General features: G+C 56.5%; 1 protein-coding gene across 1 annotated transcript; it reads right to left on the reverse strand.

Annotated features, from left to right (window-relative positions):
• Positions 1 to 2410: 2410 nt before the first annotated feature.
• LOC142603217 (uncharacterized) lies at positions 2411 to 7741 on the reverse strand. The gene is made up of 9 exons (XM_075762590.1): positions 6348 to 7741; positions 5896 to 5967; positions 5742 to 5813; positions 5196 to 5267; positions 4730 to 4828; positions 4011 to 4118; positions 3584 to 3646; positions 2968 to 3142; positions 2411 to 2624 (listed from the first exon to the last, which is right to left on the reverse strand). The coding sequence occupies exons 1-9, from the start codon at positions 6463 to 6465 to the stop codon at positions 2411 to 2413; spliced, it is 993 nt and encodes a 330-aa protein (XP_075618705.1). The 5' UTR covers positions 6466 to 7741.
• Positions 7742 to 22606: the final 14865 nt, after the last annotated feature.

The raw sequence follows: 22606 nt of genomic DNA on the forward strand, positions 1-22606 counted from the left end.
GGCGGCCGCCGGAGGCGCCATTTCAGGGCTACCCCGAAGGCGCCTGAAAAAAATGGCGGAGGGGGCGGAGCCCATTTCCCCGCCATCCAGTGAGGATAGTCCCTCCTGGACCAGCACAAGAATTCTGTACGAGGGGCAGGAGTGGGACCTCGTCCTGCTGACCTGTTTGCAACAGGTTGGCAGTCAGGGATGTGTGGATGGGAGGTAAACTGTAGGGCAGAGTGGAGAGTACCCCTCTTCCTTTTTTCCCCAGGAGTTCCACAACTGACCCTTTAACCCATCCCTACCTCACCCACGCCAGGGACCTTGCACTATCCCTTAGATGGAATTACCTGAGCCCTGGCCCATGGGTGGGTAGTGATTTGCCGTTGCCACCTTCCGCGGGTCTTGAGGGAATTGGCGGGTGAAGTGGCCAGGCCACTCGCCATCATATTTGAGAAGTCCTGGCAGTCCGGCAAAGTTCCCCCCGACTGGAAAAGGGGGAACATAACCCCCATTTTTAAGAAGGGTAAAAAGGAAGACCCAGGGAACTACAGGCCGGTCAGTGTCACCTCCGTTACCTGGCAAGATCATGGAGCAGACCCTCCTGGAGACTATGCTCAGGCACATGGAAAATAAGGAGGTGATTGGTGACAGCCAACACGGCTTCACTAGGGGCAAATTGTGCCTGACAAACTTGGTGGCCTTTTATGATGGGCTTACAGCGTCGGTGGATAAGGGAAGGGCAACTGATGTCATCTACCTGGACTTGTGTAAGGCATTTGACACTGTCCCACACGACATCCTTGTCTCTAAATTGGAGAGACATGGATTCGATGGATGGACCACTCGGTGGATAAGGAAGAGGCTGGATGGTCGCACTCCAAGAGTTGTGATCAACGGCTCAATGTCCAAGCGGAGAACGGTGGCGAGTGGCGTCCCTCAGGGGTCGGTACTGGGACCAGCACTGTTCAACATCTTTGTCGGTGACACGGACAATGGGATCGAGTGCACCCTCAGCAAGTTTGCCGACGACACCAAGCTGTGTGGTGGGGTCGACACGCTGGAGGGAAGGGATGCCATCCAGAGGGACCTTGACAGGCTGGAGAGGGTCGGCGCAATCCCAAGCACAACTATAGGCTGGGCGAGGAATGGATTGAAAGCAGCCCCGAGGAGAAGGACTTGGGGGTATTGATTGATGAGCAGCTCAACATGAGCCGGCAGTGTGCGCTTGCAGCCCAGAAAGCGGACCGTGTCCTGGGCTGCTTCAAAAGAGGTGTGACCAGCAGGTCAAGGGAGGTGATCCTGCCCCTCTACTCCGCTTTGGTGAGACCCCACCTGGAGTACTGCGTCCAGCTCTGGGGGCCCCGGTACAGGAGAGAGGTGGAGCTGTTGGAGCGAGTCCAGAGGAGGGCCACGAAGCTGATCAGAGGGTGGAGCACCTCTCCTCTGAGGACAGGCTGAGAGAGTTGGGATTGTTCAGCCTGGAGAAAAGGCGGCTCCGGGGAGATCTAATTGCGGCCTTGCAGTACCTGAAGGGGCCTACAGGAAAGCTGGTGAGGGACTGTTTATCAGGGAGTGTAGTGCCAGGACAAGGGGGAATGGGTTCAAGCTGAAGGAGGGTCGATTTAGATCAGATGTTAGAAAGACATTCTTTACTGTTAGAGTGGTGAGGCACTGGAACAGGTTGCCCAGAGAGGTTGTGGAGGCCCCATCCCTGGCAGTGTTTAAGACCAGGTCGGATGAGGCTTTGGGCAACGTGGTCTAGTGGAGGGTGTCCCTGCCCGCAGCAGGACCCAGGGGGGGTTGGAACTAGATGATCTTTGAGGTCCCTTCCAACCCAAACCATTCTATGATTCTATGATTCTAAGAGCAGCAATTTGCTTGCAAATTGGAGGCTGTCTTCTCTAAGTGTCCTACCATTGCGATTTGGGTCCTGTGTCAGTGAGGAATGGTGTAACATAGCAATCGCTAATTGCAGCCATCATCCTCTGGGGATGCAGTGAGGGTAGGGACCCCAAGGATCACTCACTAACCCCAGGTACCTGCACATTGCCCGTCTGGGTTCAGCACTGATGGATTCGAGCATGTCGCCCGGCTCACGCCCCCTGAGAGACTCCCATGGCATACAGTGTCAGTCGTCTCCTAACACAGACCCCGGAGAACAATCCTGAGGAAGTCCTGAGGGAAGCACGGCCAAGTGCCCTAAACCAGGAGCTGGCAGCCCCTTTAAAGGCCTTGGAGAGAGCCCCTTCTCTAACCACGTCTTGAGCAACCTCGCGCAGGGCCGGTGCCTGGTGGGGTTTGCTGTTGGTACCACACGGACACTTGTGCGACAGCTCTCGCTTTATTTGGAGAGACAGGGCCGATCCCCGAAGGTGTTGGTGGGGGTTCTGTCAGCGCACCCCAACCCCTACCCTGGTGCCCGCCTTCAGCCCGAGGCAGAGGGCCAGCCCCGCGGGCTCGAGGGGCGCATGTTTGAGGTCCATGCAGAGGGCAGGCACGGCAGGTTTTGGGGCAGGCTTGGCGACTGCTGGCACTGGGTCTGCCTCTTGGGGTTGCCGGCATTGGGTCTGGTGCAGCTGTGCAGGCACGAGGGGTGGTCACCGGCTTCGGCTTGGTTTTGTGAAGCTGTGGTGATGCGCCTGTGGAGAGAGGAGGCTGCTGAGGCCCTCGGCTGAGCTGGCACAGAGGGACTCTCCTCCGCGGCACGGCCCAGAGCCTGCGAGGCTCACCCCCGCGGGCTGAGCTGCTGGCACGCCTTGGCCAAGGTGGACACCTGCACCCGCGGCAGCAGGCGCAGGGACGTTTCTGCGGGCAGGCCCCGGAGCAAAGAGGCCAGTTCAAGCCTTCTGACAGCAGCAGCAAACTCGGCAGAGCTTTCTGGCCAACCGCTACCTCGCTGCTCCGCAGCGGCCCAACTAGAAATGCTTCGTGGCCAGGAGCAGCCATCGCAGGCAGTAGCAGGGGGGGAAGTCAACGACTCACTCTTTTCTCTTCCTCCGCCAGCGTATCAGGAGACAGCACACCAGTATGGCCAGTGCCAGGAAAACCACGCCTGCTGTCGTTTCTATCACCCACTGCCAGCGCATGAATTGCAGACGCAGAAAACTCGTGGTGCTCTGGGGACTGTAGACAGTTGTGGTTCTCTCGCTGAGCACACCTGGAGGAGCAATTCGGGACGTCAGTCTGTCCTGCGCACCACTGGTGAGCTTGCGGCATGTTTGATGTGGCCAGGAAGTTCTCTGTTTCCCGCCAGCGCGGGTGCCTGGAGGCACGCTCCCACCCTTTGGGACAGGTTGTCCCTCCAACCAAAACTCGGGGAGCCCGAAGCAGAGCACGCGGGGAGCGCAGCTGCTGGACCAGTTGCTCCTTTGAGGGCCACGGACAGAAACCGTCCCTGCGGGGGGGGACTGCCACCCCCAACCCTCCCTCCCCACAGCCAGCGCCCTGAGCCCCAGGGGACGGAGTCAGGCCTTCTCAAGAGACACTTGCGCCTTGCCCTCCCCTTCTGCCTCTTCCCCAGCATGGGCACTGCTTGCGGCCACTGCCCGGTCTCGGGACGCGTCTCCCACGTAGGGAGCCCAGCAAGACGGCTCAGTACCTGAGTCCCCTGGGAAGAATTCATGCACACCGCCGTGGGAGTCTCCTGCGGGCTTTGGCAGCGCTGCCAAGAAGCAGAGACGACAGGTAAAGCCTGAGGGTGGCTCCGCGACAGGGGATGCAGGAGGACGGGGAGGTTCCCGCTAAGCCCCTGCCCGATCTGGACCTCAGCTGGCGGCAGGGATCCCGCTCTGTGCTGTTCTTGTGCCTCAGGCCTCCCGGGACTCCCGGCAAGCTCTGGGACGCAGCTGCAGCGGGAGGTACAGTCGTGCAAGAGTCACGTTTCCCATGAGCTGCGCAACGTGGTCCCCAAAGTCCTTCAGCTTTGGCGGCTGACGTGAAGCGCAAGAGCGGGCACCGGGGCAAGAGCCTGCCGCCACACAGCGATCCTGATGGGTGACCCCAGCTGACCACGGGACAGCGGTTACCTGCCATGCCGGTGCCTGGCATCGCCTCCATCTCTTTGGCAAAGGGTGGCAGCAAGCCACTGCTTCCTTCTGGAAACGCCCGCTCCTGCCCAGCCTCTTGCTCTGTCTCTGGAGAAAGGAAGCGGGACAGTTGGCTCAGATGGAACCGTTCCCCGTCAGGGAGATGGCTTCCTCAGGAGGCAATACTGCTCAAAGACCCCGACAAGTTGAGAGCAAACGCCTGCGCTTCAGGGCTGCTCCCTACTCCAAACAGCAGCCACGCCTGACCTGCTGGGAGGCCAGCCATCTCCTGGGTTGCATTGCCCGTGGCGCGTTTTCGGCAAACTGCAAGATAATGCTAAATGCCTTCCTGCCGAGAGGACGGGGAGAAGCTGCAGCCGGGCCAGCCGGGGAAACAGCCCTGCTGAGAAGGGCTCCTTCAACACGAGCTCAGCACACGCCAGGCCTCACATGTGACATCTGCACGACCCAGCTCTGAGCCGCAATGGTAAAACTGGGGCAGCGGCTGCCCCTGGTACTCGGCCTGAGCCACAACCGTCGGCACAAGCTCTGCACCATGTCTGGGGCTCGCCAGCACCTGCGAGGCCTGAAACCCGGCCCCGCTGCGGCAAGGCTCTGATCGACCCCTTCCCGCTGTGTGAGCTACAGCCCGTCCAGACGCGCAGCTAAAACCTCCGGTTGTCGAGTGTCACGCCTGAGGCAGAGAGAAATACACCCACCGTGCCTTTCCTCCACTTCCTCCAGCGCTTGCTTTAGGACTTCCAAGGGGTCCAGGGACTTTTTTCCTCCTTCAGCTTGGTTCTTTGCCCTTGGACGACCTTAACAGAAAGTATTGGGTTCAATTTGACAGGAATAAATTACAGAAACCGCCTGCACAGCCTGTGAGGTCAGCAGAGACAGACCACTCATCCCTGGGATGCCAGCCGGGCTGTAGCCCAGCATCCAGCCGAGGAGCTGGCAGAGCCCTCCCTGCGGGCACCCCTCTAACTAAAGACCCAGAGAAGCCTCCGTCATCTCCTGCGATCGACTTTGGCAGAACCGAACCGCAGCAGCGCCGAGGGGATCGCGCGAGGAGAGCGCACACACGTGCCGGTCTCTGTCCTCACGGCTGCAGAGGCGCCCGGCTGGCTGACCTCTGGGCTTTGAGCTGGCAGCTCTCAAAGGCAGGAAAGCGCCAGGACGTACCCAAGCGAACTGCCGGAGGCGCGGTCCTGGAACCCAGCCGGGACACTGGATCAGCTTCGCCTACAGGCAGGGCTGCAAAGAAGCGCAGGACAGAAAGCTGCTGTGACACAGTTCAAGGTGGTGCTTCTTGAGATCGGAGTGGCAGCGAGTGTGATTCAAAGCCGGGATTAGTCCACGGCACTCGCCTCTCCCTCCCACTCAGGAGCACGGTGCCAAGAGTTACCGTGTGCCTGCAGGGCACCGGGATGGACCGGACTGGAGCACGCGCGGAGCTGCCAGGAGAAAGGACTCCCTGGAGCCCACAGCGGCTCTAAACTCAAGCCCAACAAGCCCGCTGGCTTGGCAGCCGGCACCGGGAGCAGCTCAGGCTTCCGAGGGGCCAGCAAAGAGCTCCGCCAGGCAAAGCGCCCCAGGGCACATCGGTGAGCCCGACCCGCTCCCTCTCTGCTCTTCCGCATCCCTGCGCATCGGCCAGGGAAGGAGCAACTTGCATGTCACTCGGAAAGGAGACGCAAAGGTAAATGCTCCTTCCTGCCACCGACTTACCTGTGGGACTGCGCTCGGGCTCCAGGACGGGAAGAGGCCAAGAAGTCGGGAAGCCGTCAACCATGAGAGGATCTTAGGGAAAATTGCACACGAGTAAGCTCCTGCCACATTGTCGGTGTGGGTTCTGTCAAGGAAAGGGACGTGGAGAACTCACCTCCAGGATGCCCCGAGGGCTCCAAGCCAACATCCAGCTCCGAGGCTGGATAACCATCGCCACCATCCTCGTCTAGAAGCAAGCACAGAGGAGAAGCGTTTTCATTGCATGTTGGGATCCACTTGTGCCTCAGTGACCTGCAGGCCCTGGACGGGGGTCAGCTAACAACGTGGCAGGCAGGCGCGGGTGGAGATGGCCGCAGCTGCCGAGGGGCCTGGGGACCTCTTGGCTGGCTCCTTGCAGCTCCCCAAACGCTTTCCAGGCCACGTGCAACACCCGTCGAGGAGCGGATGGACCAGCACACAGCCCCGCGGGGCTTTCTTGCCGGGAGAGCTCTCACGCACCCAGAGGAAGCCCTCGCTAAAGCACTGGAGGGAAAAAGCATCCTCCCCGCTTCTTGGGGAGAAGGGCCCGCTGGCCCGTGAAAGGCTGCACCAGCTCCACCTGCTTACCTGCTCCCCGCGCTCGATACGGAGCAGCGCGGGCAGCCCTGGCATGCAGGGCCACCAGGAGGAAGAGGAGGAGGAGGAGATGGCGGACAAGAGCCATGGCTCCCTGTGCTCGCACCATGCTGCTGCTGCTGCTATCGCCGCTGCTGCTGCTGGTGCAGTGAGAGCCGGGGTCTGCGGGGTCGGTCTTTATGGCTGATGCAGCAGCGCAGGGATCTGTGACCTCACAGCCCTGCTGTGACCTCACAGGCGGGGCAAGGCTGCGTGGGGACGGCTCTCAGGGCACCCGTGGAGAGCCGCTGGAGCACAGCTGGGGGAGCGGCCCTCCCGGGGAGGGGAGCGTGTCCTGTCGGGCAGCTCCGTCCAAGGGCTGGGACACAGTCCCACACGGGGCCGAGCCCGCAGCTCTGCCCTGTTTTCCGGGCGCTGTCACAGGGGCAGTGAGGAGCTCACAGTGCCCCAGAACAAGAGGGAGCCACAGCCACGGGATTTCTGGCTCCCCGGGTGCTGTTACCAACAGCTCGTGAGGCTGCAAAGTCAGTGAGCTCAGTCTCGAGACAAGGCCAAGATCCCCTCCTGTAGGCAGCTTCCTGGCTGGAGCCCAGTTTGGGGCCTTGGGGGACCCCAGGGTTAACGAGTCACTTTGGCTTTACGGGCAAGACGAAGCCTTTACTTTTCCATGTCTTCTCCGTCTGAAATTGAAGGCGATACTTTTGGTCAGGAACCTCAGAGAGCAAAGTCAATCAATAAAACAGAAGAAATAGTCTCTCATGTTAGTTGACATGCAAAAGGACACCTCGAGAGAGCCCGCGGTGGGTAGACACAAGGTAATAACCTTGTGGCCTTCGATGACGGAGTGACTGCATCAGCACACAAGGGGAGAGCGACGGATCGCAGCTCTCTGGACTTCGTAAGGCCTTTGACACGGGCCCCCGTGACATCCTTCTCTCTAAATTGGAGACACATGGGTCTGATGGACGGACTGTTTGGTGGCTAAGGAACAGGTGGGATGGTCGCATCCGGGGGGTAGTGGTCAACAGCTCAATGTCCAGGTGGAGATCGGTGACAAGTGGTGTCCCTCAGGGCTCCGTCCTGGGACCAGGCCTGTTTAAGATTTCATCAGGGACACAGATCGTGTGCACCCTCAGCGAGTTGGCAGGCGACACCAAGCTGAGTGGTGCGGTTGACCCTCCCGAGGGATGGGATGTCCCCCAGAGGGACCTGGACAAGCTGGCGAAGTGCGCCCATGTGAAGCTCAGGAGGTTCAACAAGGCCAAGTGCAAGGTCCTGCACCTGGGTCGGGGCAACCCCCAGTGTCAATGCAGGCTGGGCGATGAAGGGATTGAGAGCAGCCCTGCCCAGGAGGACTTGGGGTACTGGTGGACGAGAAGCTGGACATCACCTGGCAACCTGCTGCTCGCAGCCCAGAAAGCCAACCGTGTGCTGGGCTGCATCACCCGCAGCATGACCAGCAGGACGAGGGAGGGGATTCTGCCCCTCTATTCCACTCTGGTGAGACCCCCCTGCAGTGCTGCATCCAGCTCTGGGATCCCCAGGACCAGAAGGCCATGGAGCTGTTGGAGCGAGTCCAGAGGAGGCCACGGAGATGATGCGAGGGCTGGAGCACCTCTGCTATGAAGACCAGTTGGGAACATTGACTGTAAAGAGCGAGTCAATGTGAACATGAAACGTGTTAGGGGAAGTCAAATGGCTTTTGCCCCTGAAAGCCCGGGGCAGAGGAAGAATGGGTCTGAGCGGCTTTGGTTGGAGTGGAGCAGAAGTTACATTAACTTTAGCGTCTGAGAGAGCCTGGTGCCTCCGCTACCACAAAGTATATCGAAATGCAGGGTTTGCCTGGTTACGCCGCCACTCGTCATATTCTCCTGGCAGGAAGCTGGCTGAGTGGTGGTGCTACCTTGTGCACAGGCTTTGGTCGAGTCCTGGCCTGCTGGGGAGGTTTGGTTTTTCCTCTGTTCTTCAGCCATCCACAGGGAGAATGGAAATCACCTGAAAAACAGCGTGCCAGTTGCCAAGGAGGGCTGGAGTGTCCCGCCCCAAGCAAGCAACCCTGGAAATTCATCACAAGGTCCTGAACAGACACTGGCGTCCTCCATAGAGAAACAGCATTCGTTTACTTTGGGTAGACGTACATCTCAGGAAGTATTTTCATTTCTAAATATTCACACTACATCTAGGCCCAAGAACCACTCAATAGTCTGCTCCTGGGAAAAACAGAGAGAGATCTTTCCTTCATTTTGACTCCTGGATGAAGAAAAAAAAAATTCTTTAATTCCTCTTGCCACTTCTGTTACTCAGCTCCACTTGTCTCTTGAGACCAGAGTGCTGCTCTCAGGCAAATGCTTGCATTTTTCTCTCTCCACCCACACCGAATAGTGCAGGAAGAAGGAGCTGAGATTTTCCTGTGCCTCTTGGATCAAAACCGATTTATTGGAGGCCTGGGTCTGTCAGCATGTCATCTGTGTATAGCTGATTGTGCTGATGAAGACTTCTCCTCTATTGATCTGTGCATTTCGATGAGTAACTAACTGACACCCATCTAGTTACCTTCTAAAGCATTCCGAGAGGAGAACATGATCTTAATTCTCTGATGGCCAGTGACTTTATGGTGCAGTATTTGCTTTGTTCTCCTTCTTTAGGGCCGCCGCTCAATCGGTAAAAGCCCACCTAGAAAAAAACAGATTAAGATTTAGTGCTGTTTCAACTTGTGCTGCTCTCCTGCAACGCTACACAGGGCAGAAGGGAGGCAATGGGCAACGAGGGACAGCAGCTCCCATATGAACACGAAGCATGGCACAGTCTCACTAACGAAATAAGGAGTTAAAACGAGGAATGCTTTTTGGTTTAGTGACACGGGCTAAGAGGTTCAGCGGCGCTCCCTGCTCCGCGTATCTACTTTCCGCAGATGATTGTACAGTCCATTTATTTTGGAGCTATGTCAGGTGGTGGGGTAGCAAGTTACTAAAAATTTTATAGGCCATGTTGTCAACCAAATAAGCTAGCAAGAGGTGTTTCCCATGTTGGCCAAATGACAAGTTGCTCCCCAGAGAGGGGACTGGAGATGTGATGTCCTGAGCCGTTTGTTTTCAGGCTGCTGAATATTCCCTTCTAAGCCAATGCAGAACTTATGGAAAGCCATCTATGATCCCTGCTTCAGGCTTCTTTCCCAGCATCTTCTAGGGGAGAATAAATTGGGACTGACCTACTGCAAACAGCGGTAGGAACAGATTTCTTCATGGGAGGCAATAAACCAACCCACTTCTTTCTTTTTTTCTTACCTTAAACCCACAGCTTCTATGCTCTCTCTGCCCGTTAGGGACACGTGCCAGCAGCAGCGCACTGCTGAATTATGAAAACCAGTTTCCAGTGTAGCCTCGGGCTCTGGACTAATCCTTGAAAGGGTCTAGCTATTTTACAAGTACACTTTTAGTAAGAAAAGTATTCCGTGTTGAACCGAAACTGAGAAATCCAATGTCTGTATCTGACTTGCAGGGGCTCTATTCGCTTCCACTAAGTCAGGCTCAAGAAAATGCATGTGAACATTGCCCATTTACCCTTTAAACTGGCTCAACATGACAATCTAAAAAACAAACAAGCCACCGCCAAAAAACCCAACCAAAAAAACCCAAACCAAACAAACCCCCAATTAAAAAAGAGAAAAATATGAACATCACTAGCAGGACCCCATCCGGTACTTCTGGACTTGCTCTGTGAGGGTGGGCACTAATATGGCCACATTTCTCAGCCAAACGACCCTTGGTCCATTTTCCTCCCCTGCCTCAATCAAGTCAGTGCTGTCTTTTAAGATGACATATGAACATTTCCCAGGAGAGCCGAGATCCTGCATCTCTCTCTCTCTCCTCATATTCCCCGACTGTTAACAGACTTGAAAGAAAAAGCCACATCGAACTACTCCTTTGTCAACCAGAACGTGGTTTTGGCCAAAGCTTTTATTTGACGTACCTCACACGCCAGAAAGCCAAATAACATACAGAGTATTGCCCTGAGGTCTCAAAGCACCTTTGCTGACCTCGTCCTCGAGTTCTCAAAGAGATGCTCTGATTGTGCCTGCTTCAGTGGTCAGGCAGAGACGGATGCGGATCTAAACAGCCTGACCCCAGAGTCTCCAAAGGAAAAATGCACCCTGCTGGCAAATAAGCTGGGTTGAAATATTCCACTGCTAGGGAGGGTTTCATGTCTCAGAAATTAGTAGGTGGCAAGCTATTAAAAATGAGCGGATGTTAAAATAATACTCACTTGACTGGCATCTCTCTCTCTCTCTCTGTCTCTCTCTCTCTCTCTCTCTGTCTTGAAAGCAAAGTCTCAGTTTAAGTATTTCAATTTGTCACAGCATATAAAGATTTTTTCCAGGGTTTTACTTAATTTGAAAAAAAACCCGGCGGGTGAAGTGGCCAGGCCACTCGCCATCATATTTGAGAAGTCCTGGCAGTCCGGCAAAGTTCCCCCCGACTGGAAAAGGGGGAACATAACCCCCATTTTTAAGAAGGGTAAAAAGGAAGACCCAGGGAACTACAGGCCGGTCAGTGTCACCTCCGTTACCTGGCAAGATCATGGAGCAGACCCTCCTGGAGACTATGCTCAGGCACATGGAAAATAAGGAGGTGATTGGTGACAGCCAACACGGCTTCACTAGGGGCAAATTGTGCCTGACAAACTTGGTGGCCTTTTATGATGGGCACACAGCGTCGGTGGATAAGGGAAGGGCAACTGATGTCATCTACCTGGACTTGTGTAAGGCATTTGACACTGTCCCACACGACATCCTTGTCTCTAAATTGGAGAGACATGGATTCGATGGATGGACCACTCGGTGGATAAGGAAGAGGCTGGATGGTCGCACTCCAAGAGTTGTGATCAACGGCTCAATGTCCAAGTGGAGAACGGTGGCGAGTGGCGTCCCTCAGGGGTCGGTACTGGGACCAGCGCTGTTCAACATCTTTGTCGGTGACACGGACAATGGGATCGAGTGCACCCTCAGCAAGTTTGCCGACGACACCAAGCTGTGTGGTGGGGTCGACACGCTGGAGGGAAGGGATGCCATCCAGAGGGACCTTGACAGGCTGGAGAGGGTCGGCGCAATCCCAAGCACAACTATAGGCTGGGCGAGGAATGGATTGAAAGCAGCCCCGAGGAGAAGGACTTGGGGGTATTGATTGATGAGCAGCTCAACATGAGCCGGCAGTGTGCGCTTGCAGCCCAGAAAGCGGACCGTGTCCTGGGCTGCTTCAAAAGAGGTGTGACCAAGCAGGTCAAGGGAGGTGATCCTGCCCCTCTACTCCGCTTTGGTGAGACCCCACCTGGAGTACTGCGTCCAGCTCTGGGGGCCCCGGTACAGGAGAGAGGTGGAGCTGTTGGAGCGAGTCCAGAGGAGGGCCACGAAGCTGATGAGAGGGTGGAGCACCTCTCCTCTGAGGACAGGCTGAGAGAGTTGGGATGTTCAGCCTGGAAGAAAAGGCGGCTCCGGGGAGATCTAATTGCGGCCTTGCAGTACCTGAAGGGGCCTACAGGAAAGCTGGTGAGGGACTGTTTATCGGGGAGTGTAGTGCCAGGACAAGGGGGAATGGGTTCAAGCTGAAGGAGGGTCGATTTAGATTAGATGTTAGAAAGACATTCTTTACTGTTAGAGTGGTGAGGCACTGGAACAGGTTGCCCAGAGAGGTTGTGGAGGCCCCATCCCTGGCAGTGTTTAAGACCAGGTCGGATGAGGCTTTGGGCAACGTGGTCTAGTGGAGGGTGTCCCTGCCCGCAGCAGGACCCAGGGGGGGTTGGAACTAGATGATCTTTGAGGGTCCCTTCCAACCCCAAACCATTCTATGATTCTAAGAGCAGCAATTTGCTTGCAAAGTGGAGGCTGTCTTCTCTAAGTGTCCTACCATTGCGATTTGGGTCCTGTGTCAGTGAGGAATGGTGTAACATAGCAATCGCTAATTGCAGCCATCATCCCTCTGGGGATGCAGTGAGGGTAGGGACCCCAAGGATCACTCACTAACCCCAGGTACCTGCACATTGCCCGTCTGGGTTCAGCACTGATGGATTCGAGCATGTCGCCCGGCTCACGCCCCCGAGAGACTCCCATGGCATACAGTGTCAGTCGTCTCCTAACAACAGACCCCCGGAGAACAATCCTGAGGAAGTCCTGAGGGAAAGCACGGCCAAGTGCCCTAAACCAGGAGCTGGCAGCCCCTTTAAAGGCTTGGAGAGAGCCCCTTCTCTAACCACCGTCTTGAGCAACCTCGCGCAGGGCCGGTGCCTGGTGGGGTTTGCTGTTGGTACCACACGGACACTTGTGCGACAGCTCTCGCTTTATTTGGAGAGACCGGGCCGATCCCCGAAGGTGTTGGTGGGGGTTCTGTCAGCGCACCCCAACCCCTACCCTGGTGCCCGCCTTCAGCCCGAGGCAGAGGGCCAGCCCCGCGGGCTCGAGGGGCGCATGTTTGAGGTCCATGCAGAGGGCAGGCACGGCAGGTTTTGGGGCAGGCTTGGCGACTGCTGGCACTGGGTCTGCCTCTTGGGGTTGCCTGGCATTGGGTCTGGTGCAGCTGTGCAGGCACGAGGGGTGGTCACCGGCTTCGGCTTGGTTTTGTGAAGCTGTGGTGATGCGCCTGTGGAGAGAGGAGGGCTGCTGAGTCCCTCGGCTGAGCTGGCACAGAGGGACTCTCCTCCGCGGCACGGCCCAGAGCCTGCGAGGCTCACCCCCGCGGGCTGAGCTTGCTGGCACGCCTTGGCCAAGGTGGACACTGCACCCGCGGCAGCAGGCGCAGGGACGTTTCTGCGTGGCAGGCCCGGAGCAAAGAGGCCAGTTCAAGCCTTCTGACAGCAGCAGCAAACTCGGCAGAGCTTTCTGGCCAACCGCTACCTCGCTGCTCCGCAGCGGCCCAACTAGAAATGCTTCGTGGCCAGGAGCAGCCATCGCAGGCAGTAGCAGGGGGGAAGTCAACGACTCACTCTTTTCTCTTCCTCCGCCAGCCGTATCAGGAGACAGCACACCAGTATGGCCAGTGCCAGGAAAACCACGCCTGCTGTCGTTTCTATCACCCACTGCCCAGCGCATGAATTGCAGACGCAGAAAACTCGTGGTGCTCTGGGGGACTGTAGACAGTTGTGGTTTCTCTCGCTGAGCACACCTGGAGGAGCAATTCGCGGACGTCAGTCTGTCCTGCGCACCACTGGTGAGCTTGCGGCATATTTGATGTGGCCAGGAAGTTCTCTGTTCCCGCCAGCGCGGGTGCCTGAGGCACAGCTCCCACCCTTTGGGACAGGTTGTCCTCCAACCAAAACTCGGGGAGCCCGAAGCAGAGCACGGGGGGAGCGCAGCTGCTGGACCAGTTGCTCCTTTGAGGGCGCACGGACAGAAACCGTCCTGCGGGGGGGACTGCCACCCCCAACCCTCCCTCCCCACAGCCAGCGCCCTGAGCCCCAGGGGACGGAGTCAGGCCTTCTCAAGAGACACTTGCGCCTTGCCCTCCCCTTCTGCCTCTTCCCCAGCATGGGCACTGCTTGCGGCCACTGCCCGGTCTCGGGACGCGTCTCCCACGTAGGGAGCCCAGCAAGAGCGGCTCAGTACCTGAGTCCCCTGGGAAGAATTCATGCACACGCCGTGGGAGTCTCCTGCGGGCTTTGGCAGCGCTGCCAAGAAGCAGAGACGACAGGTAAAGCCTGAGGGTGGCTCCGAGACAGGGGATGCAGGAGGACGGGGAGGTTCCCGCTACGCCCCTGCCCGATCTGGACCTCAGCTGCGGCAGGGATCCCGCTCTGTGCTGTTCTTGTGCCTCAGGCCTCCCGGGACTCCCGGCAAGCTCTGGGACGCAGCTGCAGCGGGAGGTTACAGTCGTGCAAGAGTCAACGTTTCCCATGAGCTGCGCAACGTGGTCCCCAAAGTCCTTCAGCTTTGGCGGCTGACGTGAAGCGGCAAGAGCGGGCACCAGGGCAAGAGCCTGCCGCCACACAGCGATCCTGATGGGTGACCCCAGCTGACCACGGGACCAGCGGTTACCTGCCATGCCGGTGCCTGGCATCGCCTCCATCTCTTTGGCAAAGGGTGGCAGCAAGCCACTGCTTCCTTCTGGAAACGCCCCGACTCCCTGCCCAGGCCTCTTGCTCTGTCTCTGGAGAAAGGAAGCGGGGACAGTTGGCTCAGATGGAACCGTTTCCCCGTCAGGGAGATGGCTTCCTCAGGAGGCAATACTGCTCAAAGACCCCGACAAGTTGAGAGCAAACGCCTGCGCTTCAGGGCTGCTCCCTACTCCAAACAGCAGCCACGCCTGACCTGCTGGGAGGCCAGCCATCTCCTGGGTTGCATTGCCCGTGGCGCGTTTTCGGCAAACTGCAAGATAATGCTAAATGCCTTCCTGCCGAGAGGACGGGGAGAAGCTGCAGCCGGGCCAGCCGGGGAAACAGCCCTGCTGAGAAGGGCTCCTTCAACACGAGCTCAGCACACGCCAGGCCTCACATGTGACATCTGCACGACCCAGCTCTGAGCCGCAATGGTAAAACTGGGGCAGCGGCTGCCCCTGGCACTCGGCCTGAGCCACAACCGTCAGCACAAGCTCTGCACCATGTCTGGGGCTCGCCAGCACCTGCGAGGCCTGAAACCCGGCCCCGCTGCGGCAAGGCTCTGATCGACCCCTTCCCGCTGTGTGGGCTACAGCCCGTCCAGACGCGCAGCTAAAACCTCCGGTTGTCGAGTGTCACGCCTGAGGCAGAGAGAAATACACCCACCGTGCCTTTCCTCCACTTCCTCCAGCGCTTGCTTTAGGACTTCCAAGGGGTCCAGGGACTTTTTTCCTCCTTCAGCTTGGTTCTTTGCCCTTGGACGACCTTAACAGAAAGTATTGGGTTCAATTTGACAGGAATAAATTACAGAAACCCCCCTGCACAGCCTGTGAGGTCAGCAGAGACAGACCACTCATCCCTGGGATGCCAGCCGGGCTGTAGCCCAGCATCCAGCCGAGGAGCTGGCAGAGCCCTCCCTGCGGGCACCCCTCTAACTAAAGACCCAGAGAAGCCTCCGTCATCTCCTGCGATCGACTTTGGCAGAACCGAACCGCAGCAGCGCCGAGGGGATCGCGTGAGGAGAGCGCACACACGTGCCGGTCTCTGTCCTCACGGCTGCAGAGGCGCCCGGCTGGCTGACCTCTGGGCTTTGAGCTGGCAGCTCTCAAAGGCAGGAAAGCGCCAGGACGTACCCAAGCGAACTGCCGGAGGCGCGGTCCTGGAACCCAGCCGGGACACTGGATCAGCTTCGCCTACAGGCAGGGCTGCAAAGAAGCGCAGGAGAGAAAGCTGCTGTGACACAGTTCAAGGTGGTGCTTCTTGAGATCGGAGTGGCAGCGAGTGTGATTCAAAGCCGGGATTAGTCCACGGCACTCGCCTCTCCCTCCCACTCAGGAGCACGGTGCCAAGAGTTACCGTGTGCCTGCAGGGCACCGGGATGGACCGGACTGGAGCACGCGCGGAGCTGCCAGGAGAAAGGACTCCCTGGAGCCCACAGCGGCTCTAAACTCAAGCCCAACAAGCCCGCTGGCTTGGCAGCCGGCACCGGAGCAGCTCAGGCTTCCGAGGGGCCAGCAAAGAGCTCCGCCAGGCAAAGCGCCCCAGGGCACATCGGTGAGCCCGACCCGCTCCCTCTCTGCTCTTCCGCATCCCTGCGCATCGGCCAGGGAAGGAGCAACTTGCATGTCACTCGGAAAGGAGACGCAAAGGTAAATGCTCCTTCCTGCCACCGACTTACCTGTGGGACTGCGCTCGGGCTCCAGGACGGGAAGAGGCCAAGAAGTCGGGAAGCCGTCAACCATGAGAGGATCTTAGGGAAAATTGCACACGAGTAAGCTCCTGCCACATTGTCGGTGTGGGTTCTGTCAAGGAAAGGGACGTGGAGAACTCACCTCCAGGATGCCCCGAGGGCTCCAAGCCAACATCCAGCTCCGAGGCTGGATAACCATCGCCACCATCCTCGTCTAGAAGCAAGCACAGAGGAGAAGCGTTTTCATTGCATGTTGGGATCCACTTGTGCCTCAGTGACCTGCAGGCCCTGGACGGGGGTCAGCTAACAACGTGGCAGGCAGGCGCGGTGGAGATGGCCCGCAGCTGCCGAGGGGCCTGGGGACCTCTTGGCTGGCTCCTTGCAGCTCCCCAAACGCTTTCCAGGCCACGTGCAACACCCGTCGAGGAGCGGATGGACCAGCACACAGCCCCGCGGGGCTTTCTTGCCGGGAGAGCTCTCACGCACCCAGAGGAAGCCCTCGCTAAAGCACTGGAGGGAAAAAGCATCCTCCCCGCTTCTTGGGGAGAAGGGCCCGCTGGCCCGTGAAAGGCTGCACCAGCTCCACCTGCTTACCTGCTCCCCGCGCTCGATACGGAGCAGCGCGGGCAGCCCTGGCATGCAGGGCCACCAGGAGGAAGAGGAGGAGGAGGAGATGGCGGACAAGAGCCATGGCTCCCTGTGCTCGCACCATGCTGCTGCTGCTGCTATCGCCGCTGCTGCTGCTGGTGCAGTGAGAGCCGGGGTCTGCGGGGTCGGTCTTTATGGCTGATGCAGCAGCGCAGGGATCTGTGACCTCACAGCCCTGCTGTGACCTCACAGGCGGGGCAAGGCTGCGTGGGGACGGCTCTCAGGGCACCCGTGGAGAGCCGCTGGAGCACAGCTGGGGGAGCGGCCCTCCCGGGGAGGGGAGCGTGTCCTGTCGGGCAGCTCCGTCCAAGGGCTGGGACACAGTCCCACACGGGGCCGAGCCCGCAGCTCTGCCCTGTTTTCCGGGCGCTGTCACAGGGGCAGTGAGGAGCTCACAGTGCCCCAGAACAAGAGGGAGCCACAGCCACGGGATTTCTGGCTCCCCGGGTGCTGTTACCAACAGCTCGTGAGGCTGCAAAGTCAGTGAGCTCAGTCTCGAGACAAGGCCAAGATCCCCTCCTGTAGGCAGCTTCCTGGCTGGAGCCCAGTTTGGGGCCTTGGGGGACCCCAGGGTTAACGAGTCACTTTGGCTTTACGGGCAAGACGAAGCCTTTACTTTTCCATGTCTTCTCCGTCTGAAATTGAAGGCGATACTTTTGGTCAGGAACCTCAGAGAGCAAAGTCAATCAATAAAACAGAAGAAATAGTCTCTCATGTTAGTCGACATGCAAAAGGACACCTCGAGAGAGCCCGCGGTGGGTAGACACAAGGTAATAACCTTGTGGCCTTCGATGACGGAGTGACTGCATCAGCACACAAGGGGAGAGCGACGGATCGCAGCTCTCTGGACTTCGTAAGGCCTTTGACACGGGCCCCCGTGACATCCTTCTCTCTAAATTGGAGACACATGGGTCTGATGGACGGACTGTTTGGTGGCTAAGGAACAGGTGGGATGGTCGCATCCGGGGGGTAGTGGTCAACAGCTCAATGTCCAGGTGGAGATTGGTGACAAGTGGTGTCCCTCAGGGCTCCGTCCTGGGACCAGGCCTGTTTAAGATTTCATCAGGGACACAGATCGTGTGCGCCCTCAGCGAGTTGGCAGGCGACACCAAGCTGAGTGGTGCGGTTGACCCTCCCGAGGGATGGGATGTCCCCCAGAGGGACCTGGACAAGCTGGCGAAGTGCGCCCATGTGAAGCTCAGGAGGTTCAACAAGGCCAAGTGCAAGGTCCTGCACCTGGGTCGGGGCAACCCCCAGTGTCAATGCAGGCTGGGGGATGAAGGGATTGAGAGCAGCCCTGCCCAGGAGGACTTGGGGTACTGGTGGACGAGAAGCTGGACATCACCTGGCAACCTGCGCTCGCAGCCCAGAAAGCCAACCGTGTGCTGGGCTGCATCACCCGCAGCGTGACCAGCAGGACGAGGGAGGGGATTCTGCCCCTCTATTCCACTCTGGTGAGACCCCCCTGCAGTGCTGCATCCAGCTCTGGGATCCCCAGGACCAGAAGGCCATGGAGCTGTTGGAGCGAGTCCAGAGGAGGCCACGGAGATGATGCGAGGGCTGGAGCACCTCTGCTATGAAGACCAGTTGGGAACATTGACTGTAAAGAGCGAGTCAATGTGAACATGAAACGTGTTAGGGGAAGTCAAATGGCTTTTGCCCCTGAAAGCCCGGGGCAGAGGAAGAATGGGTCTGAGCGGCTTTGGTTGGAGTGGAGCAGAAGTTACATTAACTTTAGCGTCTGAGAGAGCCTGGTGCCTCCGCTACCACAAAGTATATCGAAATGCAGGGTTTGCCTGGTTACGCCGCCACTCGTCATATTCTCCTGGCAGGAAGCTGGCTGAGTGGTGGTGCTACCTTGTGCACAGGCTTTGGTCGAGTCCTGGCCTGCTGGGGAGGTTTGGTTTTTCCTCTGTTCTTCAGCCATCCACAGGGAGAATGGAAATCACCTGAAAAACAGCGTGCCAGTTGCCAAGGAGGGCTGGAGTGTCCCGCCCCAAGCAAGCAACCCTGGAAATTCATCACAAGGTCCTGAACAGACACTGGCGTCCTCCATAGAGAAACAGCATTCGTTTACTTTGGGTAGACGTACATCTCAGGAAGTATTTTCATTTCTAAATATTCACACTACATCTAGGCCCAAGAACCACTCAATAGTCTGCTCCTGGGAAAAACAGAGAGAGATCTTTCCTTCATTTTGACTCCTGGATGAAGAAAAAAAAAATTCTTTAATTCCTCTTGCCACTTCTGTTACTCAGCTCCACTTGTCTCTTGAGACCAGAGTGCTGCTCTCAGGCAAATGCTTGCATTTTTCTCTCTCCACCCACACCGAATAGTGCAGGAAGAAGGAGCTGAGATTTTCCTGTGCCTCTTGGATCAAAACCGATTTATTGGAGGCCTGGGTCTGTCAGCATGTCATCTGTGTATAGCTGATTGTGCTGATGAAGACTTCTCCTCTATTGATCTGTGCATTTCGATGAGTAACTAACTGACACCCATCTAGTTACCTTCTAAAGCATTCCGAGAGGAGAACCTGATCTTAATTCTCTGATGGCCAGTGACTTTATGGTGCAGTATTTGCTTTGTTCTCCTTCTTTAGGGCTGCCGCTCAATCGGTAAAAGCCCACCTAGAAAAAAACAGATTAAGATTTAGTGCTGTTTCAACTTGTGCTGCTCTCCTGCAACGCTACACAGGGCAGAAGGGAGGCAATGGGCAACGAGGGACAGCAGCTCCCATATGAACACGAAGCATGGCACAGTCTCACTAACGAAATAAGGAGTTAAAACGAGGAATGCTTTTTGGTTTAGTGACACGGGCTAAGAGGTTCAGCGGCGCTCCCTGCTCCGCGTATCTACTTTCCGCAGATGATTGTACAGTCCATTTATTTTGGAGCTATGTCAGGTGGTGGGGTAGCAAGTTACTAAAAATTTTATAGGCCATGTTGTCAACCAAATAAGCTAGCAAGAGGTGTTTCCCATGTTGGCCAAATGACAAGTTGCTCCCCAGAGAGGGGACTGGAGATGTGATGTCCTGAGCCGTTTGTTTTCAGGCTGCTGAATATTCCCTTCTAAGCCAATGCAGAACTTATGGAAAGCCATCTATGATCCCTGCTTCAGGCTTCTTTCCCAGCATCTTCTAGGGGAGAATAAATTGGGACTGACCTACTGCAAACAGCGGTAGGAACAGATTTCTTCATGGGAGGCAATAAACCAACCCACTTCTTTCTTTGTTTCTTACCTTAAACCCACAGCTTCTATGCTCTCTCTGCCCGTTAGGGACACGTGCCAGCAGCAGCGCACTGCTGAATTATGAAAACCAGTTTCCAGTGTAGCCTCGGGCTCTGGACTAATCCTTGAAAGGGTCTAGCTATTTTACAAGTACACTTTTAGTAAGAAAAGTATTCCGTGTTGAACCGAAACTGAGAAATCCAATGTCTGTATCTGACTTGCAGGGGCTCTATTCGCTTCCACTAAGTCAGGCTCAAGAAAATGCATGTGAACATTGCCCATTTACCCTTTAAACTGGCTCAACATGACAATCTAAAAAACAAACAAGCCACCGCCAAAAAACCCAACCAAAAAAACCCAAACCAAACAAACCCCCAATTTAGAAAGAGAAAAATATGAACATCACTAGCAGGACCCCGTCCGGTACTTCTGGACTTGCTCTGTGAGGGTGGGCACTAATATGGCCACATTTCTCAGCCAAACGACCCTTGGTCCATTTTCCTCCCCTGCCTCAATCAAGTCAGTGCTGTCTTTTAAGATGACATATGAACATTTCCCAGGAGAGCCGAGATCCTGCATCTCTCTCTCTCTCCTCATATTCCCCGACTGTTAACAGACTTGAAAGAAAAAGCCACATCGAACTACTCCTTTGTCAACCAGAACGTGGTTTTGGCCAAAGCTTTTATTTGACGTACCTCACACGCCAGAAAGCCAAATAACATACAGAGTATTGCCCTGAGGTCTCAAAGCACCTTTGCTGACCTCGTCCTCGAGTTCTCAAAGAGATGCTCTGATTGTGCCTGCTTCAGTGGTCAGGCAGAGACGGATGCGGATCTAAACAGCCTGACCCCAGAGTCTCCAAAGGAAAAATGCACCCTGCTGGCAAATAAGCTGGGTTGAAATATTCCACTGCTAGGGAGGGTTTCATGTCTCAGAAATTAGTAGGTGGCAAGCTATTAAAAATGAGCGGATGTTAAAATAATACTCACTTGACTGGCATCTCTCTCTCTCTCTCTCTCTGTCTCTCTCTCTCTCTCTCTGTCTTGAAAGCAAAGTCTCAGTTTAAGTATTTCAATTTGTCACAGCATATAAAGATTTTTTCCAGGGTTTTACTTAATTTGAAAAAAAACCCGGCGGGTGAAGTGGCCAGGCCACTCGCCATCATATTTGAGAAGTCCTGGCAGTCCGGCAAAGTTCCCCCCGACTGGAAAAGGGGGAACATAACCCCCATTTTTAAGAAGGGTAAAAAGGAAGACCCAGGGAACTACAGGCCAGGTCAGTGTCACCTCCGTTACCTGGCAAGATCATGGAGCAGACCCTCCTGGAGACTATGCTCAGGCACATGGAAAATAAGGAGGTGATTGGTGACAGCCAACACGGCTTCACTAGGGGCAAATTGTGCCTGACAAACTTGGTGGCCTTTTATGATGGGCTTACAGCGTCGGTGGATAAGGGAAGGGCAACTGATGTCATCTACCTGGACTTGTGTAAGGCATTTGACACTGTCCCACACGACATCCTTGTCTCTAAATTGGAGAGACATGGATTCGATGGATGGACCACTCGGTGGATAAGGAATAGGCTGGATGGTCGCACTCCAAGAGTTGTGATCAACGGCTCAATGTCCAAGTGGAGAACGGTGGCGAGTGGCGTCCCTCAGGGGTCGGTACTGGGACCAGCACTGTTCAACATCTTTGTCGGTGACACGGACAATGGGATCGAGTGCACCCTCAGCAAGTTTGCCGACGACACCAAGCTGTGTGGTGGGGTCGACACGCTGGAGGGAAGGGATGCCATCCAGAGGGACCTTGACAGGCTGGAGAGGGTCGGCGCAATCCCAAGCACAACTATAGGCTGGGCGAGGAATGGATTGAAAGCAGCCCCGAGGAGAAGGACTTGGGGGTATTGATTGATGAGCAGCTCAACATGAGCCGGCAGTGTGCGCTTGCAGCCCAGAAAGCGGACCGTGTCCTGGGCTGCTTCAAAAGAGGGTGTGACCAGCAGGTCAAGGGAGGTGATCCTGCCCCTCTACTCCGCTTGGTGAGACCCCACCTGGAGTACTGCGTCCAGCTCTGGGGGCCCCGGTACAGGAGAGAGGTGGAGCTGTTGGAGCGAGTCAGAGGAGGGCCACGAAGCTGATCAGAGGGTGGAGCACCTCTCCTCTGAGGACAGGCTGAGAGAGTTTGGGATTGTTCAGCCTGGAGAAAAGGCGGCTCCGGGGAGATCTAATTGCGGCCTTGCAGTACCTGAAGGGGCCTACAGGAAAGCTGGTGAGGGACTGTTTATCAGGGAGTGTAGTGCCAGGACAAGGGGGAATGGGTTCAAGCTGAAGGAGGGTCGATTTAGATCAGATGTTAGAAAGACATTCTTTACTGTTAGAGTGGTGAGGCACTGGAACAGGTTGCCCAGAGAGGTTGTGGAGGCCCCATCCCTGGCAGTGTTTAAGACCAGGTCGGATGAGGCTTTGGGCAACGTGGTCTAGTGGAGGGTGTCCCTGCCCGCAGCAGGACCCAGGGGGGGTTGGAACTAGATGATCTTTGAGGTCCCTTCCAACCCAAACCATTCTATGATTCTATGATTCTAAGAGCAGCAATTTGCTTGCAAA

This window comes from Balearica regulorum, chromosome 10 (genome assembly GCF_011004875.1).
Source record: "Balearica regulorum gibbericeps isolate bBalReg1 chromosome 10, bBalReg1.pri, whole genome shotgun sequence".
In the NCBI taxonomy this organism is placed as follows: Eukaryota; Metazoa; Chordata; class Aves; order Gruiformes; family Gruidae; genus Balearica; species Balearica regulorum.

Bases quoted from the DNA above. Each gene is read 5' to 3' on its own strand.
- LOC142603217 (XM_075762590.1), bottom strand. From the start codon at position 6,465: ATGGTGCGAGCACAGGGAGCCATGGCTCTTGTCCGCCATCTCCTCCTC. The intron at 5,968-6,347 runs GTAAGCAGGTGG...GCTTGCTTCTAG, and splicing joins GTATCGAGCGCGGGGAGCAG to ACGAGGATGGTGGCGATGGT. The intron at 2,625-2,967 runs GTGAGTCGTTGA...CTCTCTCCACAG, and splicing joins TGGCGGAGGAAGAGAAAAGA to GCGCATCACCACAGCTTCAC.